We start from the raw sequence: 16,906 nt of genomic DNA, 5'->3' as shown, positions 1-16,906 counted from the left end.
TATAAACTTTGTGATTGCACACTTAATTGAAGATATTCTTTATGTGGATTACATTGTTTTGTTTTATTAATTTCAGCAACTTGAGTTCATCACACCCTTTCAACTATATTTTAACCCTGACCTGATATTAAGGCGATACCAGGTTAGTTTAGTTCAAAAGTTAAATGTTTTTCTAAAAAATAAATCACGAGTGTGTAATGTTTTATTATGTCATGTGTGTTTCTTTTGTCCAGGTATGGCGACTGATCACAAACTTCTTGTTTTTCGGACCCCTTGGATTCAGCTTTTTGTTCAACATGATTTTTTTGTATCCTCTACAAATTTCACATTATAGGTTGTTTGTAAAATTGTTTGTGGTTTTCTCAGGAAGTGTGCACACAAATGTACGAAAACATTCACAGAGTTTCATATTATGTCTGCTTTACATAACAGTCACTCTTGTGCAGCTGTGTGTTGTATTTCAGATCTCAGTTTATGTCCTTGACTAAGCAGATATCGCTATTGCCGGATGCTGGAGGAAGGCTCCTTTCGCGGAAGGACGGCAGACTTTGTCTACATGTTCCTATTTGGTGGTTTCCTCATAACTGTATCCTTAATAATTCATCAAATTTCTACACACTTCTGCGTTTTTTAAATATGTTTTATGAATAAACATGAATTGACAAAGTCCAGCCAAACTGAAATCTTCATCAGGTCAATTAAAGTTTTAGAATATAGATACATTTTTCACTATTTCACTAGATAAATGTAAAAATGTATCTACCCTCATTAGTATAATTATTAAGTGTTATTATTTATTACAATTTAATAAACAGCAATAAAGTTATGACTGTCACAGCGCTGTAAAACTTCATATTTTTAGCTCATATAATCTTACAAAAAATCCTTTAGATGTAAATAGAGAGGGTTTGTTATAATTATACTATTTTACTTCACAGTGCTCTATCCACCTTTTTCTCGAACGCAGAAGTAAGTGATGTGACGTATTTCCTTTCCGGTGCGAGACTTCTGGTTCAATATCCAGCCGGTAGAAAACAGTGTAGTGTGAGCACGCATAAAACATGATTTAAGTACACCTGCCATGTATGAACCAGTGTGAGGATGAAATGAAGAAGTGGCTTGATATATGAAGATATATTCAATCATTTCATGTTGTTGATCGGAGGTGACGGGTCTTAAATGTGCAAATATAAAAGCACAGAGACATACCAGTATCTTTAGAATGGGATGGTCAGGCAAGTCTTTGTACATGGAATTTACCAAGACTTTGTGTTTTTAATGTTTCAGGGGCTGGTTTAAAATGTCACAACTGTCCCTCTGGTGTGAGTTTTTTTAAACTGCAATTTTTAATGGACTCGTTTATAGCGACACGTCGGCATTTACGCGGCCCGACACAGTCAGCAGTATCTTTCTCATTCAACACATTATAATAAAAAACATAACTACATTTATTGAGTATTGTTTTCGTTTTATGAATAAATTATTACATCGCTTCTTACACAGGTGGAGACATTAGCTTATGAAATTATTTTCTTACTTTTTAAAGTATTTGCCTTTTCATTTAAAACATAACAAAAGTGCGCACAAACACATTGCGAACTATTATAAACATAAACTAAGCAGATTATATCGTATATTTTCTTTACTGTTATCGCATTTTTGTAATAATATATAGTAGCAAAATAAATAAATCAGCATATTATTATCAGCATAATATTAGTTGTTTTTAAACAATTATTGTATTAACTGCTAACTGGCAGTTTCTATGAAAGGTTTTACTGAATGGATTTTTAAATACAGATCATGAGTGCATGTGCATCACAAACACCTTGTATTATGGTTAAAACAAATGTTTTGTAGAGATTTACTGCGTTTGTATTAGCTATTATGGCAACCCCTAAATGCACAAATTATGTCGGTCTTCCCAGATTTCATAAAAAACCTTAACTCAAAACGGCACACTTGTGTCCTTCGCAAAAGACTATCATTAACTTTAGTGGTTTACCGGAAGTCATAAACAGGAAAGCTCAAAGATCGCATCGCCCACATTTACATCAAGAAACAGGTGGACAGACGGTTTCAGCAGTAACAACAAAAACAAGCAGCTTTTGTGGAAAACACGTAACTTCCGGTAAACTCCGCTAAGAATAAATTACAACAAAGTCCTTTTAAAGTAGTTTATTTATATAACCGGCAAATAAACAAAACGTAGATTACCTAGGAAACCAAAAAATGTGTTATTTTCGACAAGGTATTTGTTCAAGAGTTCAGTTTAGCAACCAGTCAGACCATTAAACAAACAGAAACCGGAAGTAAAGTTCCGACCAGACGCGTAGTCGCATCACCGCACGTGTGTTCGATGAAACCGTCTATAGATATTGACATGATTTTCATCGTATTGTCAGGTTCCTGCTAATACCCCTGATGTATATAAGTGAGCAATATGTATCTTCTCATGCTTTTTTTTTGTAAGATTTAAAGACTTCTCTCTGTAGCTGTGTTTCATCTTTAACTTTAATATCTATAGCTCTTCGGGTTGTTTGCCAACCTGTTCTTCTTAGGACAGGCCTTTACCATCATGCTGGTTTACGTGTGGAGTAGAAGAAACCCTTACATTCGTATGAATTTCTTTGGCCTACTCAACTTCCAAGCCCCATTCCTTCCCTGGGTGCTCATGGGATTCTCACTGTTGCTTGGCAACTCCATTGTTATTGATCTCCTGGGTATGTGAACTTATTATCTTTCGAAGAGGTGACTTTTCATGGTTTTCCCCAAAAAAGTAAAATTCTAATAAAACATTGCAGTACCTAAAGCCAAATGTCACAATGAGATTCTGCAAATAATTTAAAGCGTAAAGCCTCATTTGTCTGGAACCTTGTAAACAAATCTAATGTAAATGCCAAAGAATACATTGTTTTCTTCAGGAATTGGTGTAGGACATATCTACTACTTTCTGGAGGATGTCTTTCCTAACCAGCCAGGAGGCAGAAAACTTCTTGCCACACCTGGAATTTTGTGAGTATGAGTTATATGTCTTTGTTCATCAACATTAAGCTAAATCTTTCTAAGTATTCATTTATGTTCCACAGTCGAGCTCTGTTTGACGCACCTCCGGAAGATCCCAACTATTTCCCTCTTCCAGAAGATGTAGAGAGAGAGGATACCAGACAAGGTCAAAATGGGGAAGACCCTCAACAAGAAGATTAGAAGAATCCAATACCACAACGATTAACAGACAGCACTAAATGTGGCCATACATTTAAGGGTCACCTCATTGTTTTATTTAAGGAAGTTTGTTTGTAAAGGAGTTTTTTAAAGCAGAATATGTAATCTCTCCTTGTTAAAGGGATGGTGTATTTGGTTGCACTGTGCATCAGAGAGAGAGACGGTTGCATTGTGGACTATGGCCACGTTGACATTAGGCCACCTTAGTGCCTTGGTGTAACAGATCACAGTTTTGTGTTCCATGCACATTACAAACAAACAAGTATTCCTTTGTGGTTTTGTTTTGCAATAACAATGGCTTTCTGTGTTCGTTCACACCACATGGTTTAAACAATTGCTGTTTTCTTATAATAAATTACAAAGCAATGGTGGCTTTTTAATGTCAGCAACCGAGTTTAAAGTAAAATTATTCATCCAACTATTTTATCTCGATGAAGGATAGAATAGGACAGTTTTTTACTTTTTCTTTGCCATTTAATAGCGAATATCTGTCTAGTCATTCCAAGCTCTAGTTAATTTTATTTGGAAAAATTAACTGGGTGGGGGGCCTTCAAATATTGTTGTGGGCAACTAGCGGGCCTTGAAGTGAAAAAGTTGGGGAACCACTGGCACAGGGTACTGATGGAGGTGGACACATTCACAAACGTGCCAACTATCTGAAATGGCAAATTGAATTGCAGACTATGCAGTTTAACAGCCTTTGTTATTGCAGTGCCAAGGCAAAATGCAAAAAGGCTTTGTGTTTCAAAACAGTTAGAGATGAATTGTTTTCAGGATGAGACTGTTTTCCTGCAAAAGCATACATTTGTAAGAACCTTTATGGGCTTTTTTGACTGTTAACACACGGCTGATTATTAATAAAAACTTGTAATATTTACAATCAGGTTGATTGTGGGATTTCTTCTATTTTTTTGCTCTAGAATAAAATATAGGTCATATTTTTATATCTAAAGCATCGATTGCTTCTCAAGTGAGATGCAAATAGCTGATCTGAGCCAGCGATGCAAAGATTGCAAGATTACAGATTACATTTTTATACCTTAAGGAACATGCCAACTTATTGGAACTTTAGCTTTATTCACCAGATCCTCCAGAGTTGGATAAGGCCATACATAACTTTTCCATCTCCGTGCGAGCCATAACTCTGACACACCCACCGCTAGCCTAGCTTAGCACAAAGACTGGAAGTAAATGGCTCCGCCTAGCAAACTTCTCCCAGTAAGTGACAAAATAACGCTAACATTTTTCTATTTATATGTTGTGATTTGTATAGTCACAATAACAAGGTCATATGAGACATAGCTATCTTTTAATCGTATACATACTGGAAACTGTATTCTCAGAATAAACTCACTGCTACTTCAGTGATTTGCTCACAGCATCTGAGAAGCCCCGTGGTTGGGAGCAGAGAGTTTGCGCTAATCACTCTCCCCAAGTAGCAGTGTTTTGCCTTCTGAGAGTGTAGTTCCTAGTATGTATATGATTAAAAGATATCTGTGTCTCAAATGACCTTGTTATTTGTACACGCTGTGACTATACAAATCACAACATATAAATGGGAAAATGTCTGTGTTATTTTGTCACTTATTGGGAGCATTATGCTAGCTGGAGCCATTTACTTCAAGTCTTTGTGCTAAGCTAGGCTAGCGATGGGTGCGTCAGACAGAGTTACAGCACGCACAGAGATGAAAAAGGTATGTATGGACTTATCTTACTCTGGGTGATACGGTGAATAAGCTAAAGTCCCAAAAAGTCGACGTGTTCCTTTAAGCAGGACACTTAGCCCTGGTTGCCCCATATGGCCTATACTTGCAGAAGTGAATTTCGAGTTGAATTGCACAACAAACAAACAAAACAATGACAGAAAAACATTTTCCTTAATCATTTTATTTAAAAGCACACTGTTTACAAAAATGGCATCTATACACAAACACAAAACAAGACAAATAAGACACCTCAAAATACTCTCAACATTTCAGGACAGATATTGTCTCTCAAGCTGATAGACACTGGGTGGAGGGAAGGGTCACGACATAGTGAGTAAGCCAGACTGAAGCAGATGTTTCTTTAGTTTCCAGGAAATATTGGGTTGCTCAAATCTGAAGGGACTGGACCGGGACCAACCAAGAGAAAAGTCAAAGCCTTCAGGACCGGCAAATGGAATGTCTCTGTCTTAATGTCAGTAATGCTGTATTCTATTGGCATTTGCTCTCTTTAGGTTTGTACAGTTGTGGGAGCGTGTAGTTTTCTTCACCATGCTGGGGCTGTGTTTGCAAGTCGCCTCATTCGCCTGGAACACAAAAAAAATTGTGAACAGTCTGCGTTGAAAGTTATACAACATTGTATAATATGGCTTGCCATATCGGTACACTACTGCTAAGGGGCGAACAACCTAGTAGTATTTGAGAGGCAGTCTGTTTTCCTACCTTGTGTTTCTGTCCTGGTCCCTGATCTTCTTCTCCATCTCAGCATCCGTCAGTGTCTCAAGTAAAGGACACCACTGGTCAGCATCACCTGTGTTTCTGATGGCAATCTCCACTGTGGGGAGAGGGTTCTCACTGCAAAGAGACATAACATAGGGACTATGTGACTATGAGAGGTCAGATTTATTGGCATAAGCTTATGAGTAAGGCTAGAAATAAAAAATAAACTCCCCTGCAAGAAACACATGACCTTTTTGATGAGTTTCATAAGTCCCAGACACTACAACATTGTCTGAAATCAAATCTGAGATGGCCAACTTGGGGAAAGTTTAAAATGCAAGTTAAATCTAAAAAACACCCCTTTAACCTCTTTATTAATACAAACAGAGGCTTTTTTTACAAACAATGTTTTTTTAAAGGGACACTCCACTTTTTTTGAAAATATCCCCTAGAGTTAAACATTTGATTTTTAATGATATTACGCAGTGCCCGAAAATAGTCCCCTTCTATTGAAAGATACTAAGGGGGACTATTTTTGCTGCTGCGTAATATCATTGCGCCTCCTGCAGCCATGTTACAGCAGCAAAGTCACTGAGTATTACGCCAGAATGAGAGTATAGTTCCTAACCATATCGGACTAGAAAATGTCAACTTTTAATTTTCCATCGGTTTTTGTACACGATGTAACTACAGAAGAGTCAAGTTTTAAATAGGAAAAATATTGAAACTCTTTTGTTATTTTTTAGCGTGATGCTAATGGTCTAATCAGATTCAATGGATTGTGCTAAGCTATGCTAAAAGTGGTAGTGCCAGACAACGAGATCAGCTGAATGGATTCCGAAACGGTAAAAATCGAATATTTTACTCTAGGGGAGCTGGAAAATTAGCATATTGTCAAAAAAAGTGGAAGTCTGAAGGCTGTCCTACAAAAGACATTTAGCACAATTTTTAGTTAGGGATATTCAGCAATTTGCCACCAAGCCTGCAGTTATAAGAGGTCAGATTTCAAAGAGGATCATGTAGTGTATAATAAGGGCGTTTCATGTTTTGTGATTTTTAGAATAACAAAGAATGAATTGATAGAGGTCCCTCGAGTCATTTAATGTGTGCTGCCCAGTTTCTGAAGGCATTTACAAAGCCAAAAATTATTGTATTATTGTAATAATAGTAATAATCATAATAATAATTGTAAAGCATAACAAACAGAGATTGCGCTTAGAAATCCACCCCTTGTAATGCCAAGTATTTTGAAATTTGTTGAGACCAGACAAATCATTAAAAACAGTGTGCTCTACATTCACCCCAATATTTCTTATGCTGGAAAAAAACAATCAAGAATGTCTTAAAACAAATCATGCGTGGCCAGAGTAAGCCAGTGCAAGTTTTGACTGTTTGTGTGTTTTTACCTGAAGGCATAGGTTCTTTGATGCCAGCTAAGTTGGCCACGAATGCTATATGCAATAGTGGTGACGAACTCTCCCCCAAGGCCAAGCTCAGAGCACAGCTTTAGGGCAAACTTCTCAGGTGAGTTCTCCTTCTCAGACATGTCCCATTCAAACTGGTCCACCAGAGATATGTTCCCAACGTGTATGTTTAACTGCAAAGGTAAAGAAAACAGCACTCATGGTCATTACATTTTTCCAATGGGCTTTAAAAGTCTGTGACGTTACAGATCTGACCATTTAATTCAAGCAAAAGGGATCCCACACTTGCTTGTATTTTACTAGACGGCCCAAAAAAATATTAATGGGAAAGTTTAATGGATATGTGCTATGAAAATGGAGTTGCTACAATCAAGGACACTTCATGTATAATGTTTGATTGAAGTTTGAATGATTAAGTTCAGTGTTGGATTTCAAGAAGAGCAATGCATGTGCGGTACATTGATGATGACTCTCTGGTCCATCTGCTCATCCAGTATGCTGTCTGTGGGGTAGGACTCTATCTGCTGTCTGATGGCTGAGGCAATGGCAGGAACAAATGTAAGGGGGCTAAGATCCAGATCATCACATAAGATTTCAGCAAACATCTCTGGGGTCATCAGTTTCTCTGTTCGAGGGAAAGAAAAAAATTGTTGGTTTGTGTAACATGATGCTTGTGGTACAGTGGCACGGCACACATAACTCTTTAATTGATGCTTGGGTAAGGGACAGTTTCTCATTCATGTTCCATGTAAAAGCATCACGCAGCTTCTGCCCATCAATCTCCATGTCAAGGCGGATGGGCACCAGGACCTCAGCCTGTGTAGCATTCTCATGGATGACAGCAGGATCGTGGTCATCAAAGCTGCACAGCATATTTAGGGAACAGTTACAACACAGCAAAAATAATACATCCTGCTAATTCCTTTAAATTGTGAAATCTAAAAACAAGTTGTCAAGCTATAAATAAAATCACCAGAGAGGGAAGGTCCTTTTTTTGTCACGTCCCATCCGGTTGCGGTTGATCGTGGTGGAGCAAGGTACAGCATCTAAGTGGTGGGAACTGTTGGGTAGAGTGGGCACCCACTGGCTGTTTCTCTTGGCTTTCTGCTCCCTTTGAAGAAAACCGAAGGGTAAAACAGACATATGCTTTACGCAACAGCACAAAAAAAGTACCTTTTAGGTTATTATTAAATTGAATATCAAAACATCAAGGGTTAGAAATGGTATACCTGAGATAGGCTGGAGGCTCAGTGCTGATGGACACAGCTTTATACTTCTCGTCATGTCCCTCTAATATCTCCTCTACTTCTGAAGCCTTCAACAACGTCACACTGGTGGCTAAAGTGGTGTAACCGTGATCTAACACAACAAAATCGCTTATACCGTAGGAAATCATCATGTTGACATGGCTTACTTTGAACATTTCGTAAACATTTTATTAAGGGTTTAAGGAGTTTGCAGTTAAATCGACACTCACCGTGAGATGATGCTACAATTTTCTTTCTTTCCTCTACTGTCGCTAGTCTTCTTGAAAGTGAAGGGTATCTCTTATATAAAGACCCCCTAAACATACGCAAGTAATTTCCCACCTAAAACATACAAATAAGAGAGACAGTGTTTTTTAATATCATGATTTTAATAATCATCTACTGTAAGAAAACCACAATCAACAGCATCACTCGGTTTATTCTAAACGAAAACAAGCATAGCTGGCTAGCTAGCCGACGTATTAGCACCCATAGAAAACACTTGCTAGTTCATACATACAAACTAAATCACCCTAAACAATATAAGTGCATTTAATCACAAACCTCTGATCCAATCATATAAAAGTCTCCATCTTCCTCCAGTTGAAATTTAATAGGTTTTTGCCCGTATGTTTTGCTTAACGCCATGTTGAATGTTAGCATATTCCGGTGTCATGCGACTTCTGACGCCGGAAAATGACGTAAGCGGATCGCTATCTTAATGCTTGTTTGACTTCATGCGGCCCTGCAAGAGCCGACAGCCGGATGACGTCAAAGTTCCGCGAGAGCGATTTAAAAGTACACTCATCCGTATGAGTTCGCGAATCGCTCTCGCGGTACTTTGACGTCATCCGGTTGTCGATTCTTGCAGCGCCGCATGAAGTCAAACAAGCCTTTTTGCTTCACATTATTTTTATCATCATCTATTTATAATCTGATAAACAATAAAACGGTTAAATCTATTAATGTATGTAAGCATTTCCATGTTTTAATTTATTATTTTTTTCTTTCATCTCCTGGCTAATGTAAAAAATTGTTGAATATGATTGATAAAAAAAGCACTAGTACTTTTTGTAAAGACTTAAAAGTTATTTGTACGATTATGTCATACCAGTTTTTTTTATTTTTTACTTATTTTTAATTTCACTATATCATTTTAGTATCAACAAAAAACATTAGTGTACCATGTTTTGCATTTTGTTTTTCTATTTCCTTTTTTTTATTGCTAATAAACTGTGAGAACCGAGCTAAAGTATTTTTTTATTCACTACATAAAAAAGTTTTCTACATAAAATCATCCTACATAATGAAATTAAAGTAAAATAAATGAGTGAAATCAAACTTTGATGTTCCTAATCTCATAAATAGATTAGTAGACTGGACATGACAGACAGTGTCACAATTTAAGAAATTATAATTATTATTTTACAGCTATAGAATGTTACCCCAACAAAGCAGGAAATAATCTAATAGTGAACCATGCCCAACAATAGAAAGAATAAAATAACCTTATATTTTAGACAATAACAACTTTTTCCTGAGCTTCTGCAATGTGAATATATACACAGAAAATATACTATTTAGCTGAAATCAAAAATAAATGCTCTAAATGTAGGTTGGGAGGAGCCTAAACATTCAGGCCTGTCAATCATCATTATGGGCGTATATAAGACAGCCTTCAGGCCTCTGTGTCCAGTTGCAATTTTCCCAGCATCCCTCCCTTTCTTACTTCGTGTAGTTCTGTTGCAGAGGGGTTGAACTTGGGCCTCAGGTTTCGCTCTCTCTGAAGGGTCAGAGCTCAGGTGCAGAGGACAGCAAGCCAAGTTCGTTTACCATTAATCTTTCAGATCTGAATGTGCAGGCGAATTAGTGAATGAAACATAATACTGGGCTCTTAACATTTCAACATTTATTTGTAAGTTCTTAAAAAAGTAGTGTTTATTTGTACATACAAAGGTGCATTTATTAATTTATCTCCACAACAGTGAAACAATTATAAATAAAACAATTAAAACCATATTAATAAATAAAAACTGGGCAAAGCCACATACTGGACTTTAACATTAACATTCAGAGTTAGGTTCAGACATACAAAGACAGACAAACATAAAATAAGTCCAGATATGGCACATGTTGAATATCAAGCTGCAGGCAATACAAATTTACTTTAGTTTTTGTAGTTTCCTGACAGCATGTCAAGGTGAAATTCATTAAGATTTATCTATGGGTAAATCACTATTGCAATATAATGTCATGCATCTTTTAAATCATACATTGAACACAATCTATATTTAGGTCCAGTTAAATCAAATAGTTGGCATAAATAGCATGAAAAGCACCAACACCACTCACTTTCATTCCTTTCAAATTAAAGCACACACACACATGCACACGCGTGCACGCACGCAAACATACATACAACTGAGTAAACAGATCTCAGATCTGGTGGGAAAAAAACATCCCCACAATTTTTCTACACATCATACAGTGACCGCTTAATTAATGTAATTAATTATTGGCCAGAAAGCACTCATGGTTTTAGCTCACAATGCAAAAAGGCTTAGCATGGTAACGCCACATTCACAGTGTTTGGTACAAACAAGGAAATACTTCCTGTAGACATTAACATGTTTAAACACATGACAATCAAAAGAGGACAACATCGAAAAGACAAGGTAAGAAAAGCTTTGGCATTGGCATCTTGCTAATTAAAATTACTCCTTCTCTGTCACTGAATATTTCCAATTTACATTCCTTGAAAAGCATTAAAATGGTTATTTAATAACCAAAAATAACACTGTAAATCCTGCACCTCAGACCTGTCATCTCCTCATGCCCAAATGTGACTTTGTGACACCTTTACTGTAAAGGTAACCAGCAGTCAGGTAGCAGTCAAAAGAGAATCCTTCGAGTCTGTTATCCAATAGTAACCTGACAGCTTGTCACAAGAAAAAACTGACCACCAGAGGGCATTGGCATGCACAAACAATGTGCAGTATCATCTCTGCCTTTTCTCTATGTTGGGATACTAACAAAATTATTTTAGTAAGCTCACTTGAGGTTTGTCTCAGTTCTGTATTTTTGACCTGTATTTAAAAACCAGTTTTCATATATTCCTTGCTGAGGTTTGGATTACTCAATCTGTTTAGTTCCAACTTTAGTACTATTATTACTCTGTTGCTATGCAATACTTTGTCCCTATATTTTGTCCCTCAGAGAAGCTGATTACTTTTTACCCAAAACGTCTCAGTAAAACCATATAATTTCCAGTGTGTTTGTTTTTGTAATCTCTGTTTGCGACACAGGTTATTTTCAGGCTACGATCAGTCAAGTGCCATCTATAAGAAAGCATGAAGCAGGACACAGTACTAAACAGTAAGAACGACAGTACAAACAGACAAATAAAAGAATAATAACCAAAGACTTATACTGTACATATAATACTGTAGCTATACCAACAGCGGCCCTAAGATCCGAGGGACTGTGGTAACATTTTTGCTAGCATTGAGTCCAGGTGGAGAGCCTGTCTGAAGATGAAATCCATATTTGAAATAAAAGGACCACATCAGCTCTCACATGCTCTCCACAAATCTCTTAAAGTTCTAAAGTGCTTACAATGTTTGTTTAAATGTAGTGTGCTCATGCATGAACGACTGCATTCGCTTAAGAAAATGTTTCTCTCACAGTGTGGCTCTCACGTGCAGTCTTAAGGCAAACTTTGCATGAACCACAGTGGCCTTGTATCTGTCACATAGTCCATAGTGAAAGAAAACACAGGGGTAGCATCCATTTGGAACAAGCAGCGATCTCTCTAATCGAATAATCCATAAAACATTGGATTAAAGATCCAGATAATACTGTTGGGGTTAATAAAGTGACTCTTGCTAATCTCCAAAACCCAAACAGCGCCACGTAAGGTTTCAGAAGAAGCCCTTGGGTATTTTAAACCCCTTCTGCTTCATTCGTGGTAGAGTTAGGCTAGGAGAGCTCTTTGATCTGCAGGTTTTGGGAACACCACGTTTCCTTAGCAGGAAGTCATAGTTGGCAGATGAGTTCATGGCGTAGAAAACATTTCCGTTATCTGGGATTTTGAGTTCTGTGGGGTAAAATGTAACACATATTAAGGTTTAAAATATCAACATGGCTTATCTGAAATTATTCTTTTAGTCTCTCTGCTTACCTAAAAATAAAAACATTTCAATGCAGTGCCTGAACTGTTGTATATGCAGTTTTAGGATGAAACAACTGAAACAACAGCGATATTCACAACAAGAAAGTAGAAGAGTAAATGACTTCAGGACATTTAAAATAAAATGTATAAAGTCGAGAGGAGTTATTTATTTAACACTTTTGGGTCATTTTGAAGCGTTTTCTGGTTACTATTGGAGTGGATGGGGGCCGAGGTGGTCTCCATCCACTCCCATAAGAACAAAAAAAAAAAATCAGAACAACACTTTTAAAAAATCTGAGTTTGGGTTCTGAAGACCAAACAAAGACATTGGGGGATATAAATGAAATGAGGGTAAGTAAATAATGATAAAGTTTAAATTTTTGAGTGAACTATCTCTTTAAAGGAAAACACCACAATTTTTTTGTATTTTACTATGTTCTTACCACAACTTAGATGAATTAATACATACCTATCTTTTTTTAATGCGTGCACTTAATCTTTGTACAGCGCTTGAATGTGTTAGCATTTAGCCTAGCCCCATTCATTCCTATGGCTCCAAACTAAAGTTTTATTTTGTGCCACCATAGTTACTCATGTAACTACTCATGTAAGAGTCTTTAAATAAGGAAAACATGGAAGTGTTTGGTGGCTTCTAAATGAATCCCTGTTTGGATCCTAAGGAATGAATGGGGCTAGACTAAATGCTAACACATTCACAACGCGCTGTACAAAGATTAAAAGTGAAAAAGGATAGGTATGTATTAATTCATCTAAGTTGAGGTAAGAACATAGGAAAACATTGAAAAACGGTGGTGTTTTCCTTAAAGGTAATTTATATGCAATGTGATTTTTTTTACCTTTCTGCTTTGAGACTCTCTGTAACAGTTCATAGTCTTCTGACTTCTCGTTGTCCAGGTTGTGCTTGGCCATGGCTTTCCTTATAACACCCGGTGTTTTATCTTGGCTGGTCACCTGAAGTACATGAGGATTCATATAATTATACATCCCGCAACTTACTAAAACTGTCCTTTATCACACATCCCATTATGCACTTTTCTCACTCACCAGGATGCTTTTGTACATGTTTCCATTTTCCTCATCAAGACTAACTCGGATGATACAGCAGTCATTCGCCTGCTGGTTGTACAGCGGCAGCGAGAGAGACGAGTAATCGGAAACACCCGAGATGGAACGCTTGTGGAAGTGGAACGGCTGCCCACCAGAGGTGGAGAATGAAGATGAGGAAGAGGAGGTGGAACTGGTGGAGCCACACTCCAGTCCCAAACATGTTCCAGACGCCTCTAAAGATGAAGCGGTGGGTGATTCCCAAAGCTGGAAGATAGAGAAAAATGTCAAATGTAATCAAGCATAAATATAGCTACAATGAATAGTTATGGGGGAGACCACCAATAACACACACACGCGATAATGTTGAGCACATTTGTGAGCAGTCTGTGAAAACCCAGCTAAAGTCATTTTTGTTATTTATTATATACTATAGATATAATATTATATTATGTGATTTATTCTATAAATACTTTCTATATAAAATCATCCAATACAACGTAAATAACACACATAATTCTGAAAATATAACCTTGATATCTTTAATACTGAATGAGTAAGGCCATGTCAAAGATTGAAATCAATGTAAAGACAGAGATTAAACAAAAATGTGATGCTCATAATCTCATTACATTTATTTTGAGATTTTAGCCTGGATTCCACAGGGTCATGGCCCTCTTAGTGGTAAACTAAGATAGCAGTGACCCCTTTCCTAAAATATATCCATACATTCATATTTTGTGTAAAGTAACATTTAAACCGTGTTAAATAAATAGTAATTTTGATATTTTATAAAAACAGCAAATTGTTTACAAACTTAAATAATTGGCTACACAGTGGACGTTTTGAATTTTTGTTTCTCTTAAAATTTTCTGGGGACCCCTTAAAATCTTCTGGTTGCCCCCACGGAGACTCTGAGTTGTACACCAAACACATTCTAATAGTCTAAATTTTAATATTTATTTATTACATATTTGGGTCAATGAGATGACGTTAATTATTTTGTGTCTGTATGGTTCAATTACATGTAAAAGAGTAACATTTCAAAATAAATTTGCAGATTACTTGCATACATTTTTTTTTTTTGAGGACCAAGTCTAAAATTTCTGGTTTTATTTAATTTTGAAAGAATATTTGGGGGATAATTGCAAAAATGTCAATGTGGTGTAACCGGTCTGGGACTAGTATTTTTTTAAAATGAAAATATAAATATATTAATTAAGAAATGTGGGAAAAAAATATTAACATCTAGTTTAGTGTAATATGATTTTTTTACATAAATTTTTACATCATTTGTCAAAGATTATTTAGAAAACAAAGCTGTTTTCAGCATATTTCAGGACAAATATTACAAAAACGCATTAAAATGTACATTTAGAAATAACTAATAAAATTTTATTTAACTTTTTTTACGCTTACGCTTATATGCCATCAAGGTGGATACAATATTTAATATTTCTATTAAAATATTTAATATTTGGCAATATTGGCAGTTAAACCATTTGACATTTTCAGGTCCATTAGTCTTAACTTTCATAAAATGGTGCAAATGTAATTTTTTATTGCATAAAATTAACATAAATACAATATTTGCATTGAAATAAACCTGCTGCGTGCTTTTAAAACAGATTTTTTAAGGATTTTTGAATTTCTCATCTTGCCAAACCGTTTTTGTCACTGACCCATTTTTATATTAGCTTGGCTTCTTTTATGTATGTTAACATTTTAAACAATGATAAAATATATCAAGCAAAATAAAATCATAAAATCAGTTTGTTTTACTTGCCTAAATTAAACCATGTAACCTTTGACCACTAGGTGGTGCTTCAACCCAACTGACATGGAAACATCAGGATAAAGTGTTGATGTTGCATACATATGACAAACTGTGCTCTAGAAAGTCAAAAATACCTTAGAAGAGGAATCAGACGCAAGCTCCCCTGTATCTGAGGTTAATATAGAGTGCTTCACAGTTGGTGTAGATGTCTGGAGAAAAATATACAGTTAATATACAGTATTTAGTACATACAGAATTTTTAGGTGTTTACTAAAACTAAACATTACTACAAGCCTATTTAAATCAAGAGCAAAACTTTGAATTGACTGTGAACTAAAAGTAAGTATTCAGTTATTGTTCTTTTGACGACAAGGTTTTTTAGGTACTCTCCCCTTGCTGTATCAGTTTGTTTCGCTTTTGGTCTGAACTGGCCTTTTAGTGTTGCAAAACACAAACAAGCAAACAGTATGTGATCTTACTCTCTGATTGGCTGAATCTGGGGAGTTCAGCAGACTGAGGCTGTTCTCCTCTCCATCTGAAACGCTGGATCCAGCTGAGGTCAGGCTGATGGAGTCGGTGGCATCTTTGAAGCTGTCTTTGAACTGACTCAAGCGTGGCTGCTCAAAGGATTTGGAGCGCGAGGTGCCTATGCTGCAGTAACCCGATTCCTCGCTCATGCGTTTGACGATTCCTCCGTTCTTTTTGCATACAGGTTCAGACGGCGGTTCGATCTCACAGGACAAAGAGTAGCTGAGAAAGAAAAGCCAGCATATTTATTAAATATCTCTGTTTATTTGGAATAACTTTAAGCCACCGTCTCATATTTCTTTCTTACCTCTCGGCCTCTGTAAGTTTCTCCACTCTTTTGAACCAATCGGTAAAGCGCTGGTTTTTGGCGAAGTTGTAGTAATTGCAGGTCAGCTGAAGCAACTTGATCTGAGCAATCACTTCAAACTCCTAATCAGAAAATAATGCACATATTTACTTATTGTACAGTAAAATTGTTATATAGACTAAAACATCTAACATTGCCCTTCATTCATGACTATATTACATCATAACCTCAAGTGCCTTGTCACATTTTTTAAGTAAATTCATCCTTTCATTAAAAGATAAATGTAAACAATAACACTGCATAATTGTATAGGTTCAGTGATATACACACACAGTAGCTTAGTGAACTACTTTTATATTGACCAATCAGCATCCATGTTATGAAATATGGTCTCACCTTTCTTCTCTTCTCGAAGTTAATCAGCCCGACCTGACAAAATAAAAGCATGGTCTTTATGAGATTCGAGAGAATATTTTAAAATACTTTTTCCTTACAGAAATCCTCCTCACCTCTACATGATCTTTCATAGCAGTATCCAACATGACTAGGTCAGTCAAAAATGTACCAAGGTATGGAATAGTTCCCTGCACGACACCCTAAACAGCAGGAAGAAGATAAATATAAATAGACTTATAATTCATATCTCTATTCAGGAAAATATGGAAGTGGTTTCCTGTTTACACTTACAAAAAAAATGAATATAACATCATGCATTCTGATCACAAGGGGGCGCTCTTGA

At 36.4% G+C, this 16,906-nt stretch overlaps 3 protein-coding genes across 7 annotated transcripts in view; 1 reads left to right on the top strand and 2 right to left on the bottom strand.

Moving 5' to 3' along the window:
* mmp11a (matrix metallopeptidase 11a) overlaps nucleotides 1–3,610 on the top strand; it is a 28,345-nt gene extending 24,735 nt beyond the window's left edge. Inside the window, exons 10-15 of the mRNA XM_073867385.1 lie at nucleotides 77–142; nucleotides 234–307; nucleotides 493–586; nucleotides 2,528–2,723; nucleotides 2,925–3,015; nucleotides 3,090–3,610. Coding sequence (XP_073723486.1) covers nucleotides 77–142; nucleotides 234–307; nucleotides 493–586; nucleotides 2,528–2,723; nucleotides 2,925–3,015; nucleotides 3,090–3,207 — 639 coding nt within the window. The 3' untranslated portion in view covers nucleotides 3,208–3,610. The remainder of the gene's footprint in view (nucleotides 1–76; nucleotides 143–233; nucleotides 308–492; nucleotides 587–2,527; nucleotides 2,724–2,924; nucleotides 3,016–3,089) is intronic.
* A 1,482-nt stretch (nucleotides 3,611–5,092) lies between these two features.
* Nucleotides 5,093–9,040, bottom strand: smarcb1a (SWI/SNF related BAF chromatin remodeling complex subunit B1a). Of its 2 annotated transcripts, none has more exons than XM_073867750.1 (9): nucleotides 8,884–9,040; nucleotides 8,550–8,661; nucleotides 8,302–8,431; nucleotides 8,046–8,183; nucleotides 7,808–7,934; nucleotides 7,531–7,698; nucleotides 7,055–7,245; nucleotides 5,652–5,783; nucleotides 5,093–5,515 (listed from the first exon to the last, which is right to left on the bottom strand). In XM_073867750.1, the coding sequence occupies exons 1-9, from the start codon at nucleotides 8,980–8,982 to the stop codon at nucleotides 5,476–5,478; spliced, it is 1,137 nt and encodes a 378-aa protein (XP_073723851.1). In that variant the 5' UTR covers nucleotides 8,983–9,040; the 3' UTR covers nucleotides 5,093–5,475. The 2 variants fall into 2 exon arrangements, with proteins under 2 accessions (XP_073723851.1, XP_073723852.1); XM_073867751.1 differs by having other exon boundaries at nucleotides 8,302–8,410.
* A 1,171-nt stretch (nucleotides 9,041–10,211) lies between these two features.
* ralgds (ral guanine nucleotide dissociation stimulator) overlaps nucleotides 10,212–16,906 on the bottom strand; it is a 34,756-nt gene continuing 28,061 nt past the window's right edge. For all 4 annotated transcript variants that reach the window (XM_055167658.2, XM_055167657.2, XM_055167655.2 and 1 more), the window contains exons 10-17: nucleotides 16,677–16,763; nucleotides 16,564–16,596; nucleotides 16,168–16,289; nucleotides 15,812–16,082; nucleotides 15,467–15,541; nucleotides 13,556–13,822; nucleotides 13,348–13,462; nucleotides 10,212–12,415 (exon numbers count right to left, since the gene is read on the bottom strand). In XM_055167658.2, coding sequence (XP_055023633.2) covers nucleotides 12,240–12,415; nucleotides 13,348–13,462; nucleotides 13,556–13,822; nucleotides 15,467–15,541; nucleotides 15,812–16,082; nucleotides 16,168–16,289; nucleotides 16,564–16,596; nucleotides 16,677–16,763 — 1,146 coding nt within the window. In that variant the 3' untranslated portion in view covers nucleotides 10,212–12,239. The remainder of the gene's footprint in view (nucleotides 12,416–13,347; nucleotides 13,463–13,555; nucleotides 13,823–15,466; nucleotides 15,542–15,811; nucleotides 16,083–16,167; nucleotides 16,290–16,563; nucleotides 16,597–16,676; nucleotides 16,764–16,906) is intronic.

Source organism: Misgurnus anguillicaudatus, chromosome 5 (genome assembly GCF_027580225.2).
Source record: "Misgurnus anguillicaudatus chromosome 5, ASM2758022v2, whole genome shotgun sequence".
In the NCBI taxonomy this organism is placed as follows: domain Eukaryota; kingdom Metazoa; phylum Chordata; class Actinopteri; order Cypriniformes; family Cobitidae; genus Misgurnus; species Misgurnus anguillicaudatus.
Note: the sequence above shows the minus strand (reverse complement) of the source record. Positions and strands in the feature narration are given on the sequence as shown.

What these genes read in the sequence shown, in the direction of transcription:
- smarcb1a (XM_073867750.1), bottom strand. Translation starts at nt 8,982, where the DNA reads ATGCTAACATTCAACATGGCGTTAAGCAAAACATACGGGCAAAAACCT. An exon ending in AATTGTAGCATCATCTCACG is followed by an intron (nt 8,432 to 8,549) that starts GTGAGTGTCGAT and finishes TTGTTGTGTTAG; the next exon opens with ATCACGGTTACACCACTTTA. An exon ending in GAGCCTCCAGCCTATCTCAG is followed by an intron (nt 8,184 to 8,301) that starts GTATACCATTTC and finishes TTTTCTTCAAAG; the next exon opens with GGAGCAGAAAGCCAAGAGAA.